The 25,499-nt window shown below is 49.2% G+C and overlaps 9 protein-coding genes across 9 annotated transcripts; 5 read left to right on the top strand and 4 right to left on the bottom strand.

The window, feature by feature from the left end:
• Positions 1 to 704: 704 nt before the first annotated feature.
• On the bottom strand, positions 705 to 4,452 carry N7481_011735 (uncharacterized protein; the record flags this gene model as incomplete). The annotated part of the gene is made up of 12 exons (XM_057270954.1): positions 705 to 934; positions 1,002 to 1,089; positions 1,161 to 1,234; positions 1,286 to 1,538; positions 1,595 to 1,737; positions 1,796 to 1,939; positions 2,376 to 2,392; positions 2,443 to 2,639; positions 2,700 to 3,448; positions 3,513 to 3,736; positions 4,120 to 4,142; positions 4,210 to 4,452. The coding sequence occupies 12 exons, from the start codon at positions 4,450 to 4,452 to the stop codon at positions 705 to 707; spliced, it is 2,385 nt and encodes a 794-aa protein (XP_057118128.1).
• A 772-nt stretch (positions 4,453 to 5,224) lies between these two features.
• On the bottom strand, positions 5,225 to 6,254 carry N7481_011734 (uncharacterized protein; the record flags this gene model as incomplete). The annotated part of the gene is made up of 5 exons (XM_057270953.1): positions 5,225 to 5,371; positions 5,429 to 5,536; positions 5,590 to 5,754; positions 5,811 to 5,895; positions 6,001 to 6,254. The coding sequence occupies 5 exons, from the start codon at positions 6,252 to 6,254 to the stop codon at positions 5,225 to 5,227; spliced, it is 759 nt and encodes a 252-aa protein (XP_057118127.1).
• A 1,909-nt stretch (positions 6,255 to 8,163) lies between these two features.
• On the top strand, positions 8,164 to 8,555 carry N7481_011733 (uncharacterized protein; the record flags this gene model as incomplete). The annotated part of the gene is made up of 2 exons (XM_057270952.1): positions 8,164 to 8,372; positions 8,483 to 8,555. 2 exons carry the CDS (start codon positions 8,164 to 8,166, stop codon positions 8,553 to 8,555), a joined length of 282 nt encoding a protein of 93 aa, XP_057118126.1.
• A 3,204-nt stretch (positions 8,556 to 11,759) lies between these two features.
• N7481_011732 (basic helix-loop-helix domain-containing protein) lies at positions 11,760 to 12,959 on the bottom strand (the record flags this gene model as incomplete). The annotated part of the gene is made up of 1 exon (XM_057270951.1): positions 11,760 to 12,959. One exon carries the CDS (start codon positions 12,957 to 12,959, stop codon positions 11,760 to 11,762), a length of 1,200 nt encoding a protein of 399 aa, XP_057118125.1.
• A 1,497-nt stretch (positions 12,960 to 14,456) lies between these two features.
• Positions 14,457 to 17,806, top strand: N7481_011731 (cytochrome c oxidase assembly protein; the record flags this gene model as incomplete). The annotated part of the gene is made up of 8 exons (XM_057270950.1): positions 14,457 to 14,606; positions 14,732 to 14,843; positions 14,993 to 16,174; positions 16,316 to 16,412; positions 16,853 to 17,054; positions 17,118 to 17,187; positions 17,259 to 17,700; positions 17,760 to 17,806. Exons 1-8 carry the CDS (start codon positions 14,530 to 14,532, stop codon positions 17,804 to 17,806), a joined length of 2,229 nt encoding a protein of 742 aa, XP_057118124.1. The 5' UTR covers positions 14,457 to 14,529.
• A 467-nt stretch (positions 17,807 to 18,273) lies between these two features.
• On the top strand, positions 18,274 to 19,583 carry N7481_011730 (replication factor C subunit 5; the record flags this gene model as incomplete). Its single annotated transcript, XM_057270949.1, has 5 exons — positions 18,274 to 18,360; positions 18,428 to 19,050; positions 19,126 to 19,291; positions 19,353 to 19,451; positions 19,515 to 19,583. 5 exons carry the CDS (start codon positions 18,274 to 18,276, stop codon positions 19,581 to 19,583), a joined length of 1,044 nt encoding a protein of 347 aa, XP_057118123.1.
• A 635-nt stretch (positions 19,584 to 20,218) lies between these two features.
• Positions 20,219 to 20,825, top strand: N7481_011729 (uncharacterized protein; the record flags this gene model as incomplete). Its single annotated transcript, XM_057270948.1, has 4 exons — positions 20,219 to 20,268; positions 20,353 to 20,411; positions 20,487 to 20,612; positions 20,740 to 20,825. 4 exons carry the CDS (start codon positions 20,219 to 20,221, stop codon positions 20,823 to 20,825), a joined length of 321 nt encoding a protein of 106 aa, XP_057118122.1.
• Positions 20,826 to 20,901: 76 nt separating this feature from the next.
• Positions 20,902 to 21,737, bottom strand: N7481_011728 (mitochondrial 54S ribosomal protein uL16m; the record flags this gene model as incomplete). Its single annotated transcript, XM_057270947.1, has 3 exons — positions 20,902 to 21,077; positions 21,153 to 21,617; positions 21,680 to 21,737. The coding sequence occupies 3 exons, from the start codon at positions 21,735 to 21,737 to the stop codon at positions 20,902 to 20,904; spliced, it is 699 nt and encodes a 232-aa protein (XP_057118121.1).
• A 262-nt stretch (positions 21,738 to 21,999) lies between these two features.
• On the top strand, positions 22,000 to 25,399 carry N7481_011727 (replication factor C subunit 1; the record flags this gene model as incomplete). The annotated part of the gene is made up of 4 exons (XM_057270946.1): positions 22,000 to 22,214; positions 22,274 to 22,357; positions 22,421 to 24,774; positions 24,828 to 25,399. The coding sequence occupies 4 exons, from the start codon at positions 22,000 to 22,002 to the stop codon at positions 25,397 to 25,399; spliced, it is 3,225 nt and encodes a 1,074-aa protein (XP_057118120.1).
• Between the last annotated feature and the right edge of the window lie 100 nt (positions 25,400 to 25,499).

Raw genomic sequence — 25,499 nt, 5'->3', positions numbered from 1 at the left:
TGGATCTTCTCTTTTCTCCGGATTTTCATGGTGATTCCACCATAACTTTCTTTTTTTCATTTCTTTTTCCTCTTGTTCTTCCTCTTCCTTCCCATTTCTTGATCCTTCCCACTATATTGTGTTTTCTTCCCACCTCCATCCACTATGCGGATCGCGAGTGGCATCCTTCTGTTCTTTGACACCTTATTCTCCCTCTTCTGATGATACCCAATTTACTTTGAGTCAGCTTAGATCATGTCTCTCAGTCTACATTTTACCCTTAATCTATCATTATTCTACCATACGAATTTCCCTTCATAAAAGTAGTACTAGCATGGGTTTAATTTGAGTAAAGATGCCGGTCATCGTAACCATTCCTGGCAAAGTGCCTTTCCCAAATTGATAGAGGAAGCATTCCACGTAGGATGTTTTCCCCCAGCTTATGGCAAAATGCAGTCTACACTCGTCCATCTTGTTCATTAATGGAATTCCCTTTGGAACACGTTCTTGAGTGCTTTGAGGCTAGGTGTGAATCATCGTGAGTCTCTGCAGGAGGTCTACCTATTAACAGCGGGCTGCTACCAATCTATCTGCGTAGTTGAATAATTTTGCTCGTAGATAAACTATTCATATTGTACGTCAGAGCACACATGCGAAAGCAGAAAAAATGTAGTCAACCCGGACAACAACAGGAAACGAACAACAAACACCCCACCGAGACCCTTTCAAGATAAACACGTCTTGAGCCGACCCCGAAAATCCTCTGCAAGGCTTGCGCCTTTCTGATCTCCCATCCCTTCGGCCAGTCTAGTCGACTTAGAAGCCCACCGCTTGCAATCCTTATCCTTTCCCTCAGCGAAGTAATTAAGGGCTTGGTTGAAAGCCCGCACAGCGAGATATTCAAGTTCGTCATCCGGGTACTTGCACTGCTCGCAAGGAATTGATTTGACATCGACTTCAAGACTAGACTCGCAGTTTCAGCCCGGTGGCTTAGGACTCCAAAATGGGAAATTGGTACTCACCCTCGAGAAGTCTTTGGCAATCTGGGGTTTCATCCTGACGGATGACCTCAATTTCAAGAACCATCACGGAAAGGGCGTCGCTGTTGCTCTAGAGCACCGTCAGACAGATCAGAAAGTAAAACACAAACGAATTCTGCCTTACCCTCTTCAGATTCTCACCCTCTTCAGATTCTCCATCTCCTTTTCGATGTCTTTCCTTCTAGAAACGTTCTTCGTGGCAAGGTATGCACGAACTAGCATATTCAGATCAGCTCATGCGGATAACCCAATGATTGGAGAAGTACCAAGTGTCGCGCGGCACCGAATATTCCAGATCCCGATATCACCGGATGATGTCTCAATCTTCGCGATGGACAACTCGACTTGCTCAACAGCTCGTTGTAGCCACATGGTGGCAGCATTAAGGTCGGTTCCCAGTGCGTCGATTCCAGCATTGTAGCAAGTTTCGATAACGAGGTCTCGGTTTCCGAGTCGATTCCCTATCGGGGCCCTCGCAAATAAATGATCGGCGATATCAGGACGACATTTGAGAAACTCCTGTAGAGAAATTAGCTCCGGGAGAAGATTTTCCAGCGAAACTGATTTGTCCATACCAGGCGAACTCGAAGCATGTAATACTCTGCAACAATGCCATGCAGTTGGGCTTGGTCAATCGAGCGAGCAGGGCTTTTCAAGGAGTCGAGACGCTGTGCACTGGCCTCAAGAATCTTGAGCGCTGAGTCCAGCTGATCTGCCTCTGTAGTACATGTCAATGTCGGTCTCCTTTGTATAATATCTTTTTTCGAGAAATGTACCCATCGAGGAACGTGCGGCTGCAAATTCGACCTTCAGGATCTTGATATGGCATGGAAAGTATTCGGTCTTACCGATTGCCGCATGAACCGATGGCGGACTGGGATGAGATGTCATGACGAAGTTGGTTAGATTGATGTTGGGGGCTAGATATGGGGTGTTGATTGGGTCAAATAAGAGGAGAAAATGTGTGAGAGAGGAAAGAGGGGTGGTGAATAAGAAGGATGTTGGATAAGTGAAGTTGTTTTTGGGGTTAACAGTTTGGAGGGAGGTGGAAGGGCAACTACGGCAAACCCGGGAACAACCACTACAAAACAATCTTAGACAAAAGATACCAATCGACGTAAATTCAATGCGAGATAATCAACTATTGTACACATTGTACATTTCAAGGCAAGGAGACGTCCAGCCTCGGGGAATCAAAAACCAAAGCTCGTAAAGTAAAGTCAATCAACAGAATGCCGAAATTTTGGAACCTGAGCTATACAAAACAGCCCAGCAATATGAATCAAATGGGAACAAAAATAACCAATTCTAGACCCAAGGCCTACTTATGTATACGCTGCGTGGGAAGGAAATTACCGACAATCATAGAGGGACTAGCAGGTGGTTAGCATGCGAGTAGTTTATTTTCAGGGAGAGTTCTTACATGTTATGGTTGTCGCGTCGGATCGTAAACGAGAAGCAGCATTGGATTCCCTCGCCTGTTGAGTCAGATTTCGGGCTCTTCAGAGTACAACTGGTGAGCATTGCCTTCTGTGTGTTATCAAAGGCAATGGCACCGAATTTCTCCCAGTAGCTGACAAGCTGGTCTTCAACGATGATCTCATGGATAGCAAGTTTTCCCTAAAATGATAAATTAGTACGTGGCGGGCCGGGTTTGCTGACGGTATTCATCCAACTCACATCACGCAGACTTTCAATCGGGACATCAATCAATTGCGCCATCTCATTGTTTCCTCGGAATATCTCCCCCGTTCTTCGCCAGCAGCAGGCGGGGATAGCCATACTGGCAAACACACGGTCATACTCCATCAGGCTGCGCTCGAACCACATCTCCACCAGAATCAATTCGATATCAGTGAGGCTCTGCATGCGCTCACGGAATTTCGGTCGGAACTTGTCCAGCTGGCGGAGGATCTTCTGCCGGGATGATTGGTGCATATTCTTCTCCATATATTGGTTGAGTCTGGCGTATCCTTTGACATAATTGAATGGCTTCAGCAGACCAGCGTCGTATTTTGCCTTGAGGAGCTTGTTCATGCGCTCTTCCGGTGGGTCTGATCCTGACGGGTCTGCCGCAGTCATATAGTATGTCTCACGGGCCTTGTCGTTTCCAACAGTAGACGTGGGTCGTTGGATCGAATCGCCAGGTGGAGCCTGGCTCTGTGTAGGTGGCGCAAGCTGCGAGGGTTGGATGCCATTCGGCACGTTCAACGTGGTCATCGAATTGATCAACGAGGGGTCGGAGTATATTTCATTCATATTCTGATCTGGGAAAATCGCGCCGTCGTCCAACAGACTGTTGCTAAGGAAATCACCAAGCAGGTTGTATTCGTTCGTGACCTCAGGCGCATTGAACATGTACGACGGATGGAGAGAGTGCATGTCTTGGAACTGGTTCTGTCCACCCATCCAATTGTCATACGCCATCACTAGAATTTCCAAGTCAGCGGAGAGCCCGACCACGAAAAGCATTCCGCTGGAGAATATACTTACTGGGCTGAGGGGTGGCATTGAGACCTTGGCCCGACGAAGTAATGCTTGCCGGCTGTACTGTGGAAGGCGGCATTCCCATCGCACCGTCGGGGAGGATTTGCTGGCCGGCAGCATCCGAGACGTCAACATTTTGAGGCATGCCTGAAACGTTGACCAGATCATTATTGGACGAGGCTGGCTCGTCCGCGGTTGAATCGTCTTGATCACGTCGTTTCGTGGGTTCCCTGGGCTCGTCGTGGCATAAATGACCGATATTGCGCTTTATACATCGAGTACACGGCCGTTCCTTGAGAAGTCGCAAACATGTCAGCAGGCAGATCCTCCCATAAGCAACGGATGTCGACAGCCCGGCTGCGCAGGCAACGGGTCGATTGAATGGATAGAGGGATATCATAAATCAAACGGGAGAGAGGTCGTACCGAATCGCAAGTCATATGCTGTCCCACGCGACCACCTTCAGTTAGCAAAAGTGTTCCTCAAATAGAATTCTTGCCACCTCCGCAAATGAGATGAGGGGCTCCAAACGGCGGGGGATATTGTCGCGAAGGGCAACCGGGTGCGCGCGTGTGCCAGAGGAGATTGGGATATGAATCATGAGAGGGCTTACCGAGCGACGACAGTAGACACAGGCTGTTGCAGAGAAATTATCTCGTTAGCCCAGGTACTTTCTTCCTCTTCGGATCTTCCCCCTCCCCACCCGGTCACTCCCACGGAGAAGCGCAGGAGGGGGATTGGAGGGTGACGAATCCCTGTCGCATGCGCGCGCGAACGACAACTCACCATGATTGACCTTACGACGCTTCTTAGAACTGGAATGACTGCCGGAGCCAGTGGTTTCGGACTTGACCGCAGATGCTGCTGGCGAGTCCTTTGCGCGCGCATCCCTCCCTGCGTCGCCTTTAGACTTGGCAGTCTTCTCGGATGCGCTTCTCTCTGTCATGGCGGAAATGCTGTGCTCGGGACCGGGTAAATTGGCTGCCTGCAGACATTGACAGGACTGACAGGATTGAGTACAGTTTTGAGGGGAAAGGAAGGGTGTCCCGATCAAAGTTGGGGGGGAAAGTTGTGGTTCGCTGGTCCTTTTGGGGTTGAAAAAGCGGAGTCATCCAGTTTCCCCTCCGACCTGCTCCGCACTGATTTCCACTCCTCGGGCGGTTAAAATGGACTACGAGTACATGGTGTCTATGGGGCTTACAATGCTTACAGTGCATACAGTGCAACCTGCACTAGTGCGATCATGATCATGATCATTTTGGCAACCCCATATCTTGTTCATTGCTTCGTGGTAATTACTCTGCTCTCATAGGCCGAGGCCGAGGCCCAGCCGGTCACAAATGCCGCGAGCATCTCGGCAGCTAGAGGAGAATCCCCAGATTGCCTTGATCGGCCTAGTCCATGCTCCTCACGATCTGGTGGGATTTGTAGAAATTACCCCTGCATCTCACGCGGAAGCCTCTGGTAACAGCCTAGGCTGATGTGCCTGATTCACATGTAGCGAGGAGATCTGAGCACGCGAAGGATTGAGGTCTGGCCACGGGCTCGGGGCGCGATTCTCAACCATCACTTTGGTGTAGCCGCTGCGCCTCCGATATTTTAGAGCTTTGGCAGTTCACATGTCCCTCGCTTCGTATGGATGGTGAAAGAAAATTACAACCCCATGGCCGTACATCGTATGATCATCGGAATCTTGTATGGGTATATGTGCCGCGGCCTCAATCGTTCGAGAAGAGATCCAATGCAGCTTGTGATCGGGTCAGGGCATCTCTTAGCCCTGTGAGCGGAGCCATATTGCTCTGCATGGACTGGAGATGGCCGTGGAGTTGTTTCATGAGGACCTGGACCTCGGGGTCCTCGTCCAACTAGATAATGGTCAGCGCATTTATTCCAACACAAGAGACAATCACAAGAGGTCATACATCATCGAGGTTAATCTGCCTGTTCTTCACATCCGCAAGTGTAAATTCGGATGATTGACCGTCTTGACTTTCCTTTGGGTTGTCCAACTGTCGGAGAACAGGGTGCTCCTGCAGAAGACGGTTAGCTCGAAAGTTGTTTTGATGTGAAACAGTTCCCTCACCTTCTTCATCTGCCGTTTCCTCTCAGCGTCTGCCCGCTTGGCGTTCTTATCCATCTCTTGCAACGCTTTCTTTTCGCTGGCAAGAAGTGTCTCCTCCTTGGCAATCTCGGATCTCAAGAGGTCGATACTGTCATTCATCGTGGACAATTTGGCTTCGAGGCCTCGCTAGTAGCCAGTTAGTACGACATGGAGTGGATGTTGGCAGTTTCCAGGTCACGCACATGCTCATTGAGCGCAGACTCGTAATCAAAGTTGGAGTCCTTGGTGATCGGAGGGAAGGGCATTCGCGGCAGTCGCTTTCCAAGACTATCGATCATACCAGATTAGCACTTTTTTGCTTTCTCACATGTCGCGACCACTCGTTTGCAGTGCATCGCGCAGCATCCGTAAGGTAAACATTCGTAGACGTACTTGCGCACTACTGCCTGGACTGCACTTTGCGCCTCAATGCGCTTCTGTTCATTCTTATTGCGCATAATCACCGGTCGCTCTAATGAGTGAAACAGGTCCCGGACCTTATCTTGGACCGGTTCGGGGAGAGTGGTCCATTTGGCCTTGATGGTCTTTTCGGAAACGCGCCGAACTTGCGGCTTCAGGTGCGCGTATCGCTTGGATTCGGTCGCGTCATCATCGTTTCCGCTGGCGCGCTTCCGTTTGGGTGGCATACTGGAGTGGAGTGGAGGGATGTTCGGGTGTGATGTGTTGATGAAGGTGAGTGCAATGCGGAGTTGCAGTTGAGTTCGGCGCGTCGGCCAAAACAGAGTGGAGAGTGCCAGTGGGTCAGCCTGGGCTAGCGGGGGCTACTACCTTATACATACTTCCTGCCATATGCCCCCAATCGACAATCTCTACCTTATCTGAACTATTTACGGCCTTTCAAGCACCATGGAAAGCATTGATTTTATAAATAACTCGCCAGAATTCTTCGATTGTTAAGCTCACATCCTGACTTCCCATGTCGCCATGGTCCTGAACCATGTAATGATCGAGCAATGTATAATACCTCCTCTTGACTCCAGGTCTCGCCCTCTGCCCGTCGGAAGCTATCAAGATCATTCAGTGCCTCCAGAATATACTTTTTTGTACTTTCGTCATGTGCTGATGCAAAAGTGAATATCAATGCAGCTTGCATGGCAGGCAAACCAAGTGGTTTGTGGAGTCGACTATATTCGATGAGCTTCCAAACTCGGTGACATTGCTTTAAAACAAGTGCTTCCAGCTCCAGGCTCTCCTCCTGCGTCTTTATAGGCAGAGATATCAGAATTCGACAAACCAGGATGCTGAAACTGGCGAGATGGCACATTCCCATCGCTGCCATTGTTGTCCTAACCTCGAACATAGTTGGCAGTGGATCATCCAATCGACGAGATGGAATTTCGCTGATTGATCCATGCTCATATATGAATTGATCAAGTGACTTTTCAATATGCTGCAACATTCAGCACGTCGCGTGCCTTTCGAGATAGGCTCGGGATATTGATTCCCATGTCGCCCGTTGCAAGAAGTGAGATTTCTCGCACAAGCGTGGGCCACACCGTCATCGACCGAATTAATCTAGAACATCCAATTTTGAGATCTACTGTGTGACCTCGCATATCGAGTGCATCAGCCCATTCGGAATTGATCAGAAAGCTATCTTCTCTTTGGGTCACATAGTGTTGAGTCTGAAACCTATCGCATTAGCATCGTAGATCGCCCCATGGAGAGGGGAAGGGAGAATACAAAGCTAGTAACTTACAATAGAAAGGTGACTGTCCATGTTTGCTTGGAATTCCATCAAATCGTCCTTCTGAGGAGGGCCCCTCTTTTGTAACAATGCAGCTAGGCCAGATGCGTGAACTTTGATGCCATTCTTTCGAAATTCCCGAACAAAGCCTTTCAGATATTAAGTACTCTAATATTCGAAAAGAAAAAGGTTCAAAGCTTACCTCGAGACGATGTAATGAGATTGCACTGGACAGAGTGCCCAGAGAATCCCACTCATTAGGGTCATTGAGCGCCTGCTGCAGACTGCGCAATGCATGACTGTATAAGCGGGGTAGTATTCGATTGCACGGATCACATTCTCGTAGGAAATTCTCGTAAGAAGATATTAAACATAGAGTTGCAGAATTTATGACGTTCGAATGGCCTAACATCTGCGGTATGTCATAAATAAATTGCCCCACTGTGCCTAAGCAGAATGAAGGATCTTGGATTCGAACTGTTACGGCGAAACGACCTGACAGGATTTCAGATTCAGTGATTGAAACTGACATACAAGGATAATTCTGAAATCGGTTGTCATCGGACGTTACGAAGGGGTTTTGTCGTGGCAGCTTTGGATCTTAAAGGAATCTTTCGAATTTTCGCGCCATCATAAATAAACTCCAATGAAGGCCGTGTGGGACAGACCCGTTTAGACCGTTGGCATGGCCCACAGACAGGTCAAGCGCCGCCACACTATTTAGTCACAACCTTTTTTGAGGGGTTATATTGATATAAGAGCATCCGCAGGCGGAAATTTAGATGTTATAATCAATCAATATACCCACTTCCAACGCATATTCCCAAAGTCTATATTCGATTATCAAAATGTGCCTTCTTCTCATCCCTCTGCTTTGCAAAAAGCGCAAGAATTCTAAGAACGCCGAACCCTCACCACGACCAGTCACTATCCCACATCAAAATGGTGGTCCCGGGATAGGAAGAAATGGCAAGAAATATCAGAAGGATTTGAAGAAGTACGGACCTGAAGTTGCCGAAAAGAATCGAAAGAAAAGAGTTGGGGTTGCGGTAGCGGCGTGAGTACTTACTGATGAAGTTCAATGCTTTGTTTAGCTAACAATAATTTCACTTCCCAGAGCTTATTGAAAGACCTTCTTTATTACCTCTAGCTGATATATTGTTTCAGTGTACGAAATGGACAAGCAGAAAGCATGGTCGCGGGTCCAAAATATAGCGAAGCGCCGGAGGGTGGAGAATAATTTTGCTTTCTTATAATTAGTTTCAGCATTCCGAGCTTGAAGTATCAAGTGCCTTTCTAGATGAGTTATATTCTTAGAATAATATGCCATAAATCTGCGAAAATATACTACATAAGCATATTGGATATAGCATTTTTGTAACGAAATAATTGTGGTCTAAGAACAACAGTCACATTCTAGAAAGAGCTTTCCCTATCGTGCCATGCAGCACTGGGAAAATTGGTATGTTTTCCTTACAAGTAATTTATCATTGAAACCCTAGCAGGCTGTTAACCCCCAAAGAGGTTTGCTGGAAGGCGTTGAAAAATGAAGAACTCATTGATTGTAGTCAATCCGCCTCAGCAGACCTAATCTCACTCGATGTAACTAAGCCTCGCGCCCTCAGATTCATCTTGCAGATCACTCCCCCAAAAATGGCAATTTTGTGAGGGCTGAATTGTAAGCCTACTCAGCATCGCCCGATGTTAGCCAGTATTATACATAAATTTCACAAGTTCGCAAAATGTCCCAGAATGCTACCAAAATTTGACTTCCGGAAGAAGGCAGAGTGTTCGACGGCTCTGGTCAATGACTTTGAAAAGGAATAGTATAAAATCAAGCTCAAAACCCCCTCAAATCATTCTCACCATCCCAAAGCATCAATCACTATCAGTCCACTTTAAGTCGACTTTATCAAAGTCCAATTTAAACCCAAGCTTCGAACTTCTACCAAGCAAAATGGCACCCATTACTCTCTTCGTCGCTATACTAACTACAGCATCTAATGCATTTGGCTACACCTTCACAACCTGCAACGCAGGCTGCGCCGGAACCGGCTGTGGAGGAGAAGCCACTTCGTGGACCCTTGGACCAGCCAGTACTCAAAACATACCAGGCACCCAATGCATCATCTGGCCCAAGGGTGGATAGGCCGGCTCGTGAGATATATGCAATCGTGCCAACGGCGGCGGCTCCTGCCCCAGCGGTAGCAACCTCAACTGCTTTGATGCTGAGGATTCGTCTGGAAGAAAAATCTGCAATACTGCTGGATCCCAGTTCATAGGTATCAAGGCATAAAATATTCAGTCAATGCCTATTAATACGCGCGCTCGAGTACATCGTTTTTAAGAGGTGGGTTGGGCAAGTATCTTTATCACAAAGATATGGCATCTGCACTTCTCTTGTCTGCCCAGGTGTTCAGCTTCAAGTTCAAGTTCAAGTTGTGGATGCCCGATTTCTGAGATAGTGGAAAGGAGAGGTTGCTACCGTCAATTTGTTTGCCTGATTTGCCATCGATTGTTGTTTTTCCAGTTAGCTTGTGTTTCTTGATTACTGTCACTTAATCTTTCCTAGTCAACACAAGAAATGATATTATTAAAGCTCCCGTGTACGACATATCGTATTGTGAAATGGATGTTAGATGGAAGAGTACATTTTCTGATCACTGAAGAACCCGAGGTGGATATTATATCTCCCAGAATACTGCGAACAATAAATATTTGCAGCCTCTGCACTTCAAATAAGGCCCCCACCTCCTCTGCCTGATGAGTCTTTGAAGCAAATATTCAGATTTTCGAGCTCCTGTAGAAGTAGTTCACGGCCGTCACATTTCTGAGCCGTGTCAAAATCGATCAAAGTAGCCTTCGAATCACAGATGAGAAATTTAAATCGATTGGTGTCTCCACGTCGGACTCCTAAATCATGTAGTCAAGATGGTACCTCCCCGCACATCTCAATGTCCTGGGTGTCAGCTTGCCGGGCATCGCTTATGCGTTCCAGTGGAAACCCAATCACCCGACCATTTTCAGTTAAGTTGGCCCAAGAAACGGGGTCAATAGTATGGCCGTATATCCATTGATATGCTGTAGTTTCATTTTCCATGTATTGAATCTCCCAATCGAACCGAGCGAGTTTTGCGACGAAAGCATCATGAGATAATGAGGATTTGACTTCATAGATGTCTGTTCGTAATTTTCGACCAATCGAAAGATCTGAATAGTCGATACAGGTTTCGTGCCACGTATTCTGGACGCCAGGGAATCGGGTCAGGGAAACACGCGCAAAATGCGGTCGGCCGTCGTTTGGGTTCTTAGCCACTAATCCGTCGTTCCAGTTTCCAGGAGGGAAATTTGGTAATAACTTGTATGTTTACATACAAATGTTTTAATTTGTAATAATTATTATAAGTATCGACGCCAGAGAAGGGCCAAAACACATTTCTTCGGAGCTATAAATGTCTGGTTCCACGGTGATGTATTTGAAAGATACTTTGTCGACCATAATGCGGAAAAAGCTTTGATCATTTTCGTCAACTTCAGCTCGGAGTAATTCAATTTCGGGTTGGGAATCTATTTTGGTAACAGATGGGAATCAATAAGCGAACTTCCAGGAGGTTAGCTACACTTCGACTTGTCCTCAGGTGTCCGAGATCAGGATTATTCGTGCTGTTTGTGTTTTTCAAGTTGTGCTTTTGCTTTTTTGTGATGGTAGCCGAGAGATTGAGTCAGCAAGTTGTTCTTCCCGTGTCGCTAAAGGGCATGCAGATCGGGTTGCAAACTCTCGATCTGAAACGAAAAGCCGGCGCATAGTTACCACTAGCAGTAGTATGCGGTAGGCACCAGTAACTTGAATGTGGCTACATTCGTCAACCCCCAAGGTCCCAAGTTGAAAGCATCAACAAATTGAGAACCTTGGCAAGAAATCAACACAAAAGTTGGCTGTGCTTTTCCCAAGGCTAGGCTAGGTCACAGGCATTTCTGTATCTTCAAAGTTTGATTTTGTTCAACCATGGGTTATTTCCATAGTATACAAGTATGTGTACAATGGCCTGAAAACCACATCTTATATTCATCATTTGATGCAGTGTGCCACCCTGAGGGAAATCACTATTTGCCATGCAGCAGGACTTAGTCCGTACTATATATGCCTCAATATATGCCAGTGCAGTTCGATATATGAGAAAGAAAAGAAAAGATGCAGAAAAGAGGTATGATGAACGCAACAACCAGCGAGCTTGCCCGTCCCCTCCAAAAAAAGAAATGGTATCAATCATCAAGAGCCTTTAACGCCCACTCCCAACGAGTGCGTCTTCCAAACCTACCCAACCCAGCCGCTAAACCGCTAGAAAACAAGATTATGCGCCAAACCAGTTCAAATGATAAAATGAAACAACATTAAGGGTTCATGGTCATGTCACATCAGAGGGATCACACGAAGTGGCCCCCGTTATCGTGGCATGACCAGACCATTAATGCCCTTCATCTCTCCTATTTGCCTTTGTAGGATATCATTGCCGCGTAACAGTTCCTCAAGCCAGTCAGCGGCTTGAGTCAGCATGGCACTCTTGCTAAACCCGCCACCTCGGAGTCCCGGGACGAGAATGCATAGATCGTCGAAGCCTTGACGGATGAGATTACGCCGCTTCTGCTCCGAGAGGATGTGGTTGGTTCTCTTCTGCTCTTCAGAAAGATTCTCCCGAGCATTCTTGCTATTCGGTGTAAGTCGCGCCTTGCTCGAGGAGTTTGTGGCGGTAGAGGCGCGCCGCGCTTTGGCATTGCTCGGGGTCCTGGACTTTCGAACCAGTCTTGCATCTTCTTCGTCCGAGAGTATTTCGCCGTCGTTGATAATGCGTTGTCGTTTGCGTGGTTGGGATAGATCATCCTGTTCCGCGTTGCGGAGGGCGGCTCGTTGGGCGTGAGCGGCAACCAGCCGCTCCGGGGTCGTTGGGCGAGTGTTGGCTGCGCTGGCCTGAGGCTCGAAACAGTCCAGATGTTCTAGAAGATCCCGCGTGCGAGTTTCCATGTCGGGTTGGTCAGGTGGGGCGATGTAGCCCTGGTCCATGAAACTGTTGTCAGAGCCCCAATGCAGACCTCGCACTTTGCGAGAGGGGTGCTGGTCTTCGGGGATGGGGTCTCGGACATCAAAGAGCATCTCGGAAGTGTGAAATCCGGTGGGGAGCTGAGCTCTTGTCGGGGATGAGCCGGATGCATGTGCCACACCCACAGGATGTGTGGCGCGGCGGCCTTGGGATGAAATGGACTGACCAGCGAAGGCTTGCTGCGCCAGCGCAGAGCCGATTTCAGCGCCATTCATGCCATTTTGGTAGAGCATCGAGGCAGCCGCGTAGACATCATAGCCTGCACCAGCACCATTCCCGAGCATCAAGCCGGGTTTGAGATTCTGCTGCTGTTGGAAGGATGGCTGAGACAGCGATGTCGTCGAGCCCTCGAATGTTGGGGGCAGTTCACTGTTCCAGTCAAAGTGGATACCAGAAGATTTGTCCTGTTGACCGCGAGGCCAGAAGTCACTTGAAAAGCTGTTTGAATTCATAGTTGTGAAGAAGTTGTCAAGCATGTTGGATTCGTTATCGTCAAGAAGTGAAGGACCCGGGGGTAAGGCGGGCGCCTGTTCAAATGGGGTATCCATCGGAGCGAGAAAGGAGTCTGGATGAATATTAGGAACGAGGTTTCACCCTGAGACGATAGCAAATCGGAAAAATCATTGGGATGAACTTACAGCCAAATGGGCCAGCGTCTGGAGGGGAAGTGCGAGTGGTATGTAGTTCAGGACCGGGTCCATTCATTGTCACAAGGGACAACGGTCTTTGGGAAGAAGGAGGGAGGATAGCGGGATGGGATGGGGTCAGAAAGTATCGGTCTGAGCGATGGAGAGCAAAGATGACCGGAGCCAAGCGATCATGCCTCGTGAAAATCCGGGGAACAAGTTTCGTCCGTGATATAAGATTGAGTCAAGTCAAGCGAGGATCTGCGTTGCAGTTCACAAAGTTGTAGGAGGGCGGATGATGTCGGGACGCCAGGTGAAGATCAAGATGAGGTAAAAGCAAAAGAACGATTCAAGAAGAGAATGCAAGTGTGATGACGAGGAAGATGGAAGAGAAAGCTGGGGAAGATGAGAGTGTGGAGCGCCTCAATCATCAACATCGCATCGCAATCATCGTCGGCCTCGGATCACATGCAAATTTTCCGCGGTCGCGTGACGTAACGTACTGCAGTTACCATACAGTACCGCCCAGTCCCACTATGGCAAGAAGGGTCCGGGAGGTGTTGAATACAGTATAGCCATAACAAATTAGCTATGGGATGATTGGTGATAGTGGGCAATTCAATGAATAGTTACAGGAGTACTCCGTACATACAGAGCATAAACAGAGTATATGTGTCTACAACAGTATGGAGTGCAGTAGATGCTGTAGTATGTGGTGCATTGCAGTGCAGTGCAGTGCAGTGTATATGTATACTTCCATACTGTATGTACCGTACCTACATGCGTGCCTTCCACATCTCTACTACGAGTACAGAGGACTACTCTTTACTTACAGCCCTGGAGTCTACTCCGTACACTCTTACCTTCTAGTTACCTTTACTTCTGCCCTCTACACCACGAGTACACCCTACACCTTACACCTTACAGTGACTCTCCGTACCTCCACTGCCGTGGACCTTGGTCCGTGGTCCGATGTCCGACAAAGCCCCGCAGTCTCCATACCCTGACCCCTTCCTTTCATACTCTCCATGATCGTCCACCCCCTGAGAACAATCCCAAACCTAACAAAGTCCTTTTGCGGAGACTTCTTCCACCTAGAGGGGCCGAGGTTCAGTTCTCCCCTACCCTACTTATACTACCCCGTCACACAGATCCACGGTTGATCATCGACGCAAGAAAAAAAAGAAGAAAAAAGAAAAAAACACCGATCTTGCAGGAGGGTTGCCCCGGGAGGATCCCCCCCCCCCTCTCCTCCCTCGGCTCCGAGCCAATACTACCCAATTTTCGGGCGGCCGCAAATCCTCGGTCACCGGTCACTGGTCACCCACTGGAAGTGTGTCTTTTGCGATCTCTCTTGTTTTCCCCTGTCGTTTCATTGGCGACAGGTAACACGCGTTGGACCTGCCATCCCCGATCCAGACCCAAACGAAAGCCTTGGCACGCCGTTGAAGCCGGCTGGGATGCTTATCCCGAGTCTCCCGCCGATCAAGATATGGTTACCGGCAGGATGGATCCTGTCGTTCGGCTGAGTCTCTATGACCGTCAATTTAGGACCCGGGTCCTTAACCCGTAAGTCGTTCCTGAACTTGGAAGCCGGGCATCGCTTCCCCTGCCTTCCCCAAATAACGGTTTCTTCGGGAGCCGTGGAACCCAACCCCATGTAGGACGGAGTACTTACTTATATCGGTCTCCAGTATACTTCGCGCCTACGCATTAGGATACCTCTCCGCGGTCACCCCCAAACTCATCTCCTACGCCCGAAGACTCGGGGCCAGAAACTGGGATACCACTCAAAAGCTACGCGAGGTACGTTTCAAGTCATTTTTGAGATTTCTTTGAGCAACTTTCCAAGTCATGCAGTGATGTCACTGCTGTCCCCTCCCTTGTGTTCAAATTACAGTCTTTCGATCGTTGCGATATACCTCGCAGGCTAACTCCGAATCTGAACCCTATAGCTGGCTCAAGTTCTAGCCGGGCCTTTGCGTGTCAACAGTTTCCCAACATTCTGCGCTGCTTTGGTCGGTGGGTCAACCTTCCTACCGGCACTCTTGTATCAGATATGTGTCTCGATCGTAACCGGTCCCTCCAAGGGTGGCATTCGACTGTCCCTGCGCCTGCGCCGATTGATCCAGTTTGTCACGGCGTTCATCTCGGCATGGTTTAGTTTTCAACTACTGAACAAGGACCGTGGCCTTTCACGGAAAGACGTAAGTAGGATAAGAGCAACAATCAGCCAAGAGGAGAACCCTGCCAGGGCCCCGGCCAATGCTCTCGAGCGCCCACCGCTTCCCGAGCTGGTCGGGAGGACAATGGACCTCACTCTTTTCACGGCCACTAGAGCGCTGGACGTGGTTGCATGTCTGGCATGGAGTCGTTGGCGGCGGCGTCGCATGTTACAAAATCGCTGGACCCTGGCTGAATCCGTGGCCCCCGGTCTCGCAGACGCTGGAGTCTTCGCCATGAGTGCAGCCGTGGTCATGTGGGCATGGTTTTATGTCCCTGAAAGGCTACCTCGAAGTTACGAGAAGTGGATTGGCGAGGTAGCCAAGGTGGACACGCGATTGATCGAGGCTCTCCGTCGTGTTCGCTGGGGCACTTTTGTATATGGAAAGGATACAGGCCAAGCGCCTCTTCTAGAAGCCATGTGCAGAGACTACAACTGGCCCATAGAATGGGGAGACCCAGCCAAAACAGTCCCCATTCCGTGCGAAATGGTACACATGGGCTGTGGCCCTAATTGCGAGCTCCACGCATTGTCCCGCTTTGCTAGAACCTTCAAGTTTGCTTGTGCAACCTATATCCCATTGCAGATTGTCCTGCGCTTACGGGGCTTGAAGAACCCTGCCGTCTTGACTCGGGCCATATCCGAGGGCGCCCAGTCATCTGCCTTCCTCGCCTCTTTCGTGAGCCTCTTCTACTACGCCGTTTGTCTAGCCCGGACTAGACTTGGTCCTAAGATCTTCGACCAGAAGACGGTCACCCCGATGATGTGGGATTCTGGCCTTTGTGTTGGGGCAGGATGCTTTATGTGTGGGTGGAGTGTGCTTGTTGAAAAAGCGCGGAAGCGACAAGAGCTGGCATTGTTTGTGGCACCTCGAGCTGCGTCTACGGTGCTGCCACGGTTGTATGATAAAAAGGTATGTTATGTTCTATCCTCGCATCTCCCGGTTGGCGTGGGGTTACACACGCTTTACCCTTCTCTCGAGGAGCTTCGGCGCTCCTTGGAGACCTTTTATCATAGTCATGCGATAACTAACAATCTTTTCCCTTTCTGACAGTATTTTTACCGTGAGCATATTGCATTTGCAACGAGCGCTGCTATTCTTATCACCTGCCTTCGAGAAAAACCTCGCTTAGTCCGAGGCGTCTTCGGCCGTCTTGCCACCAGCTTGTTGAATTAGGAGTGATGTGGTGTTTCTGTATTACTATGACGTTTTTCAAGGACTGCCCAGGTCGACTGTTTTATTAGCATTTACTTACTAGAAGGCACTATAATGTGATCAATAGAATATTGTATGATTATTTAATCTGAAGCTTATCTAGTAGGTAAGTTCCCTCAACAAAAGATGCCAGGTAATCAGGTACATAAATATACACCACGAAGTTGAATTATTCGAGTTATAAAAATTCCTGGTCTTCTAATTAAATTTCCTGATGGACGCCCGCTTGCTCTCCCAATGGGGCTCTGTGCTGACAGTTGGTACACACTGACGGCACGTGACTACACCTATCGATAACGGCGGGACACGTGATCTTCAATTCCAGGAAGGCCGGCCGCATGATCGACGCCATTGCTCCAATCTGAAGACATCAAGCCATGTTTCGCTCACTATTCCCCTCATGGGGGCGCTGTACGCTGACTGGAACTATTCCGCAGCGCTCAATCTATCTGCGAAAAGGTATATTCGAAGCAGAGAGGAGGTATTTCTCAGGCAATTCTTTGCTCCGCGCACAACGCAATGACTCCGCAGCACCGTTCAACACGCCGCAATCGCAGCAGCGCAATACCTCCACTATGTGAGTCGAAGCTCTAGCTTTATTTATGCATATTGGCCGACTTAGGCTAATAATCGCTCTCAGGTATTATACCATCAGTATGATTCTCGGAACTGTCGCTCTCGCGTACGGATCAGTTCCTCTCTACAAAATGGTTAGCAGCACCCATAGTTTCCCTTAGCAAACCATCGAAGTGCTGTGTTAATTCTTCTCTCTCGGATACAGATTTGCCAACAAACCGGCTGGGGCGGACAACCCATCCTCACTCATCGTAATGGGGACGGCGACACTGCCGCACGCGTTACACCCGTGACAGACTCCCGACGCCTCCGTATTACCTTCAATGGGTCTGTTTCCGACGTCCTGCCCTGGAAGTTCACACCGCAACAACGGGAGGTCCGAGTCTTGCCGGGCGAGACCGCGCTGGCATTCTACACAGCCGTGAACAAGGGCCCTCATGATATCATTGGAGTTGCTACGTATAGTGTTACTCCGGGACAGGTGGCGCCTTATTTCAGCAAGATCCAATGCTTCTGCTTCGAGGAGCAAAAGCTCAATGCCGGAGAGTCGGTAGATATGCCTGTCTTCTTCTACATTGATCCCGACTTTGCAACGGACCCGAACATGCAGGGCATTGACACGATCACACTGTCTTATACATTCTTCAGTAAGAACACCGCTGATTGAGAAAATGGCCTTTATTGTGACCAAACTGACCCATCGCAGAAGCAAGATATGATGATAATGGTGTTTTGAAACCCATTCAATCATGATATACTGCCCCCAGGATCCTCAAAGACCCAGGGTGCGCACCCTGGCAACTAGAACTGGCTTCGTAAACCAGTAATTCGAAAATGGTTTGATCAGGAGAAATCTGCAAAGTGTAATCGCTTCTGACTCGACCTTCTCGATTTCATCTCATCTCATAAAAATCGCACCTGTACGATACAAGTTGGAGTTAACGGAAATATTTGGAGCTGAATAGAAATCCAAGAGTGTATATATAACCCAGCTGAAATTTTGTCAATCCTGATTATAGTGTATTTGTCCTCGTGGGTATTCATATATGCATTGCTGTTTGATCAAGTTGCCTGTAGAGATAGATGGTCTTCAATTAAGAAGTGCCCGCACGGACCAAGCGTTAATTAGGCGGCGCGTTCCCGACGCGTCCTCTCCAACCTGTATTTTTTTAGACAATCCAACCATCCAGCTATCTTCCACCAACCACTCAGAGATCAGAATGGCGCTCCTCGTTGACAAGCTGCGACCACGGTCGCTCGACGCACTCACATATCACCCCGAGCTTTCGGATCGCCTACGGTCGTTGGTAAGTGTGCCACAACTTGCCGAGCGGTAGCAAGGCGGCTCAACTAATGCGAATCACTGCTTCACAGGCTCAGAGCGGAGATTTCCCTCACCTTTTAGTATACGGACCTTCCGGAGCAGGCAAGAAAACGCGCATCATTGCGACTTTGAAGGAACTGTACGGACCAGGCGTGGAGAAGATCAAGATCGACGCCCGAGTCTTCCAAACCACCAGCAACCGCAAGCTCGAATTCAACATCGTCTCCTCTGTTTATCACATGGAGATCACCCCGGCCGACGTCGGGAACTATGACCGAGTTGTCATTCAGGAATTGCTCAAGGAAGTCGCTCAGACGCAGCAGGTGGATCTGTCAGCGAAGCAGCGATTCAAAATTGTCGTCATCAACGAAGCCGACCATCTCACGCGCGATGCACAGGCCGCGCTGAGACGCACAATGGAGAAATATAGTCCTAATCTGCGTTTGATCCTCCTCGCCAACAGCACGTCGAATATTATCGCTCCTATTCGATCGCGAACTCTGCTGGTCAGGGTTGCTGCGCCTACGGAAAGAGATATTTGCTCGGCACTTCGCATTGCCGCGAAGAGAGAGGGCTGGACTGAAGCCGACGGGTTGAACAAGCGGATTGCAAAGGAGAGTGGTCGGAATCTGCGTCGGGCACTGCTGATGTTTGAATCTATCTATGCGCAAAAGTGAGAACGGCACAGCCCATCCCCTCTCTAATAATGGGATTATTCCAATACTAATCGCCGTGGATATTTAGTGAGAAAGTTACAGACACGAGCCCTATCCCTCCCCCCCGACTGGGAAGCTCTCATCCAAGTAACGGCGGATGATATCCTTAAAGATCGATCACCTGCCAGCCTTTTGCAGGTTCGCACTCGCCTCTATGATCTTTTGACTCACTGCATCCCCCCAACAACCGTACTCAAGGTGAGAAATTCGATGCTATATTTCCTGACAAACGTGACACTGAAACTAACTTGCCTCACAGACTTTGACTTTCAAGCTCGTGGCACGAGTGGACGACGCTCTTAAGCCCGAAGTGATTAAATGGTCTGCATTCTACGAGCACCGAATCAAGCTGGGAAGTGTAAGTACTACTAGAGAGAACCCCAAGAGGCCTGATATTAGTGTAGATCTAACTCTCGCATAGAAAGTTATTTTCCACCTCGAGGCCTTCGTTGCCAAGTTCATGCGCATCTACGAAACGTTTGTCACCTGAAATCCATCAACTTTAGGCACGAATGCTAACTTTCACCTAGTTATTTGATGGGCATGATGGAGTTTTAAAGCTTGAATATTACAAACAATGAATGACGATTGTACACTACCAGGGCGCAGAATTCTGATCTAATGAGCTCGAAATGCTCGCCATTCTGTCAATTTGCGGAACCCGACACCGGTGCCCTGGACTCGAAAAAGCCGCGCTAGGACTTCACTCTTTTTGTAGGCGCATGAAGGCATTTTCTTGGTAGATTTATTGGCGTTTCGATTGCAGGTTCTCAGCTATGCATCTAGTAACCAATACAGTTTGCATTAATTAAAACCATGGCAGGGGGCAAACGTACAATAACATTTGAGAAGGAGCCTCTTTAATTAAAGCACGCTACCTACCCATCGCTCCAATATTACTACTACTAGTAGGAATCAGTATTGATGTATCAGCATTCAAGAAGCGGAAATCCTATGTGGCAGGTGCCTAGATCGACCTACTACGTCATCACCTACCGTCACAGGACCACATCATAGCATTTACTGAGCTCATGCCGGCTTCCTTCCCCCGCCTTATAAAATAGTCTGAAAATTTCGAATAATTCGGAACTAAGATAATAGCAAGGTGCAACTAACACCTTCAAAATGGACGACCCGAGATTGATTGACATGGAGCCTGGTGGGGAAAGCACCCAGTATGACAAGTCCTATCTAGCTCGAGAGAACCCCGCCGCTGCCGTTGAATAGCCTGGAGCTTCTAACTAAACTGATGAATGTAGATATGAGTCCATCCGATTGTACACCGAGCCACCTGACAAGCAAACCGGCCAAATGGGGAGTAAGTGGAAGACCGCATTGCCATCTCAAACCCTACCAGGGCAAGATACTAGTGTATACTGACTGGAATGTGTAGTTGGACAAGCGCATACTCAGAGCCAGCTTAGTACCAAGGGCGAACCTGCAAGCGAGGCCAATGGCAGCGGCGATGAATACAAGATGGCGCAGAAACTAGGAAGGGGCGTTGTGATGGAATCTGAAGGTAAATAGAGAATATATCGTTGTCTTCTAAAACTCCTAATACCAGACAAAAAGATGCTCCCGGGAAGAGCCGGAATTTCGTGGACACCCCCCGGAAGACGCGCAAAAAGACTGACGGTAATGTACAGAGGATTTCGACACACCAGGCGATGCAGCCACCGCCAAAACGAGGAGACAGCAGGGGTATGGGCCCGGCTCCAATGTCGGTGCTTAATTCAACATATGGGCAAAAGTGGAATGGAAGCGTTGAAAAACATGAAGTCTCGGTATGATGCAGGCGGGAGAACAGTTTATTGAGAGGGGGAAGAAGGGTCGGAGGAAGTGCTTTGCGGTGGGTTGGGGAGGTCGTTGGTTCCGAGGGGAGGGTCTCGGCGGGCACGCTTGAGGGAGTCGAGAGTGACGCCGTTGCCGAGCTTTGTGATTCCAACGACGGGAGGATCATCCTTCTTGACAAATTCCCAAAGGCCTGTGGATTATTAGTATAAATTGCGACAATAATGATTGTGGGCTTCGCTGCTTGAGGAATTGTTTCCAGACATACCGGGTAGTTTGTGACCAGCCAGACGGAAGGCCTCGCGGGCGACCTTCTCGTGGATATCTCCCTTCAACTCGAAGACAACTCGGCTCACGGGCAATCGAACAGTCCAGTAGTCGAATTTACCCTTACCCTTACCCATACGCTGCTCGTTACCCTTGGTGTACACACCGATGTTGGCGCTGACACGCTTGTAGAGCTTGTAATTCATTCCTCTGAGTCGTCGCTTGATAGTCTCCTCTGCAATCTTCAAGGCGGAAGAGGGCATGCGGCGGTCGTGATCCTTCATCCGAATGCCGTAGTCTCCCCACACGACCGTTGTTCCGCGGGTCGATCCACCGGTAGCGACATGGGGTCGGCCCTTGGGCGATTTGGACTTTTCGGCGAACTTGGGTGTGAGCCAATTGAAGGCAGGCGAGGTGGTTGAGAAGGACCGCGCCAGGGAAAAGGCAGCTAGCGGACCCGAGAAGCCTGCATGGAACGGATTAGTTCGAGTCGTGGTGACCATCTCAGCGGGGAAGGATAATTCGTACAGCTTGGCCGAGTGCAGGCCGATAGGGGCCCCGCGAACATCTTCATCTGAGGACCCATTGTGACCGTAGAGGGCTGTTTAATACCGAGCGCGGACGACGTTTCTTTGCAAGGCCAGCGGCACTTTTCGATGTCCATATACGCTAGCCCAATCGGGACCAAAGTGGCACGTGACCGTGTTCCTTAGTCAGCCGCTTTCCCGGCGCGTCCAGTCACTCCGGCCGCGCGACTGGAGAACCCCGAGCTTCTGCCTTGTCCCCCAATCGCCATCTGCCTCGGATTGCGCCCCTCTGAGACTTTGTACAGATAGGTGTGTGTCACTATGCCGCCAGATATCAGAAGCTTTTTTGGCGGCAAGCCGCCAAGCCAAGCCAACGGCGAGGCACCCAAGCCCGCGAAAAAGGAAGTAAGTTCTGGCGCCTGGATGCATTTCAGCACTACAAAAGAAGCCCCATTACCCTCGGAGTTTTCTCAATTCAACCAGATTACTGACATTTCCGTTCAAAATGAAGGATCCATCAGCCGCGAGAAAGAAACGTACGGTTACCTGCTTCATACCCATGACCCATTCACAGATCTAATGATTTCACAGGTAGCAGAAAGGTCGTTGATGATAGCGATGACGATGAGGCTGCACCTGTGAAGCCCGCAACCCCCAAGCCGAAGCCTAAGGCCAAACCGTATGCTTACCATCTGCTTGATTTCTGAAGCGCGCAGCTTGGCTAATCATATTCTCGGAATAGTAAGCCGGAAGAGCCCAAGGGAGAGGTCACGACAACGTCAGATTATTTTGCGTCTAGCAAGAAGCGGGGGCAGACAACTAAGAGCCCCAGCACGACCGAAAAAGCTCCCGAGAAGACTGCCAGCCCCGAGAAAGCTAAGAGGGTTGAAATTCCCTCGAAGCCGTCACGAACCTCGAAGAAGGCCACGACTGTTGTTGACGACGATGGCCTTGGAGGAGACGACATTTTTGCTTCCGAATATGCGAAGGCCGGCAAGGGCGACGATGCCTATGTCGCCGAAGGTGATAGCGATGACGATGACGACGACTTCGAAGTGCTCGAGGTCAAGCCAGCCGCAGCCAGAGCTAGGAGAACACAAAACAAGAGACAAATCGAGGACGACGAAGACGACGATGTAGTGATGGAAGATTTGCCAAAGACTACACCGAAGCCGCGTGCAACTCGCAAGCGGAAGCAGGAAGCTCTCACTGATGAAGATGAAGAGCTTCCCAAAGAGAAAAAGAAGCGAGCCCCGGCTAAAGCGACTGTATCTCCAGCTGCGAAGAAGACGAAGGCCAGCCCGAAAAAGAAAGAGCCTGAGCCTGAGAACCCGGAGATTCAAGCCATTTTCGATAGCATTCCCCTCATCAGAGCACCTTCGCCACCTCCAAAGGAGGACGGACCGGCTAAGAAGTGGACTTTTGGTGGCCAGCGGTCTCGTACACCACCAGTCTCCGGAACCAAGGATGTGCCTCAAGGCGCAGATAACTGTCTTGCGGGACTGACATTTGTATTCACTGGCGTGCTTGAATCACTAGGCCGTGATGAAGGTGCAGAGTTGGTCAAACGATATGGTGGCAAGGTTACTGGTGCGCCTAGCAGGAAAACAAACTATGTTGTGCTGGGCGGCGAAGCTGGACCAAAGAAGCTCGAGACCATTCAGAATTTCAAGCTGAAAACCATCAACGAAGATGGACTTTTCGAGTTAATTCGACGTCTGCCTGTAAATGGCGGCTCGGGGCAAGCCGCAGCAGCGTTCAGCGCCAAACAGAAGGCGGAAGAAGAGAAGGTCAAGGCTTTGGCAGCTGAAATTGATGCAGAAGAGAAAAAGCAGAAAACAGCAATGGAGAAGGAGAAGGCGAGGAAAGCAACTCCTCAACAGACTCCCAGCAAAGGAAAAGCCCCGGTATCTTCGCAAGAATCCCCAGTGAACGATCAGCTCTGGACCACCAAGTATGCGCCAACAGCTGCCAGCATGATCTGTGGTAACAAGACCGCCGTTGAGAGGATCCAAACATGGTTACGCAACTGGCACAGCAATGCCAAAAAGGGATTCAAGACCGGTGGAAAAGATGGATCTGGCATTTACCGCGCGGTCATGATCCACGGACCTCCAGGAATCGGCAAAACCACAGCCGCGCACCTGATGGCTAAAGTTGAAGGATTTGATATTGTGGAAACCAACGCCAGTGATACAAGAAGCAAAAAGCTCGTTGAAACTGGGCTGCTAGGTGTGCTCGACACAACATCTCTACAAGGTTATTTTGCTGGAGAAGGCAAGAAGGTGGACAGCGGGAAACGAAACCTCGTCTTGATCATGGATGAGGTTGACGGTATGTCTGCCGGTGACCGGGGAGGTGTTGGAGCCGTGGCAGCCATCGTCAAGAAGACCAATATTCCCGTCATTCTTATCTGCAACGAGCGAAGGCTGCCGAAGATGAGGCCATTCGACCATGTCACATTTGATATTCCATTCCGCCGCCCGACTGTGGAGCAGATACGCGCCAGATTGTCCACCATCTGCTTCAGGGAAGGTATCCAGATGCCTCGCCCTGTGCTGGATAGCCTTATTGAAGGAACGCATGCAGACATCCGGCAAGTTATCAACATGCTGTCCGCTGCCAAGCTCGATCAATCCAATATGGACCATGACAAGGGCAAGCAGATGTCCAAGGCATGGGAGAAGCACATTATTCTCAAGCCCTGGGATATTGTTAGTAAGATCCTGAGTGCGCAAATGTTTTCACCAAGCTCGAATAGTTCATTGGAAGACAAAGCTCAGCTCTATTTCAACGACCACGAATTCAGCTATCTTATGCTCCAGGAGCACTATCTTAAAACAAAGCCCACCCTCGCAAGCAACTGCATGGATCCGAGAGAAAAGAAACTGAAGGAGCTTGAGTTGATCGACAATGCTGCCTCCAGTATTAGTGATGGCGATCTCGTTGATCGAATGATCCACGGAACTCAGCAACAATGGAGTCTTATGCCGACCCATGCCATGTTCAGCTTTGTTCGCCCGGCCAGCTTTGTCTACGGTAATAGCTACGAACGGCCCGCGTTCACCTCTTGGCTTGGAAATAACAGCAAACAAGGTCAGTAATACCAAACCATCTGCTCTCCCCATATTCTAACCGTGAAACTCTAGGCAAATTAACTCGTTTTGTCAAGGAGATTCAAGGTCACATGCGCCTTCGAACCTCCGGCAATCGTGACGAGATTCGGCAGCAGTATATGCCTATGATATGGGATAAATCGGTTCGACAACTCCAAGATGTCGGCAAAGAAAGTGTAGATGATGTGATTGATTTCATGGACTCTTACTTCTTGACACGCGATGACTTCGACGCCATTATGGAACTGGGACTTGGACCCATGGACCAGTCTAAGGTCAAATTGGAAACACAGACCAAGGCAACTTTCACTCGTCTCTACAACCAACGCTCGCACCCTCTGCCATTCATGAAGGCTAGCGATGTTTTGGTGCCGAAAGCGGCCCCCAAGGAAAAGCCGGATATCGAAGATGCCATTGAAGAGTCAGACGAAGAGGAGGTTGTGGAGGAGGCCAAGGACGAGGATGATGAATTAGATTTGAAGAAGGACAAATATGTGAGCCAGCCGAAGAAGAAGGCAGCTCCCAAGAAGAAAGGAAAGAAGGCCGCCGAGGATGATGGTGAAGAAAAGCCAAAGAAGGGCCGGAAGCCCAAGGCCAAAGCTTAGATGCAATTTGTATAATACGATTTTCTTCTTTCACTGCAGACTCGTCAAGTCGACACTGCAGTTGCATATTACCAAGAAGCCTTTCTTTTCACCTATGTGG

Source organism: Penicillium waksmanii, assembly GCF_028829765.1.
Source record: "Penicillium waksmanii strain IBT 27052 chromosome Unknown utg000009l:1.0-4314994.0:1.0-4318279.0, whole genome shotgun sequence".
Classification (NCBI taxonomy): Eukaryota; Fungi; Ascomycota; class Eurotiomycetes; order Eurotiales; family Aspergillaceae; genus Penicillium; species Penicillium waksmanii.
This window is presented reverse-complemented; position numbering and strand designations above follow the sequence as displayed.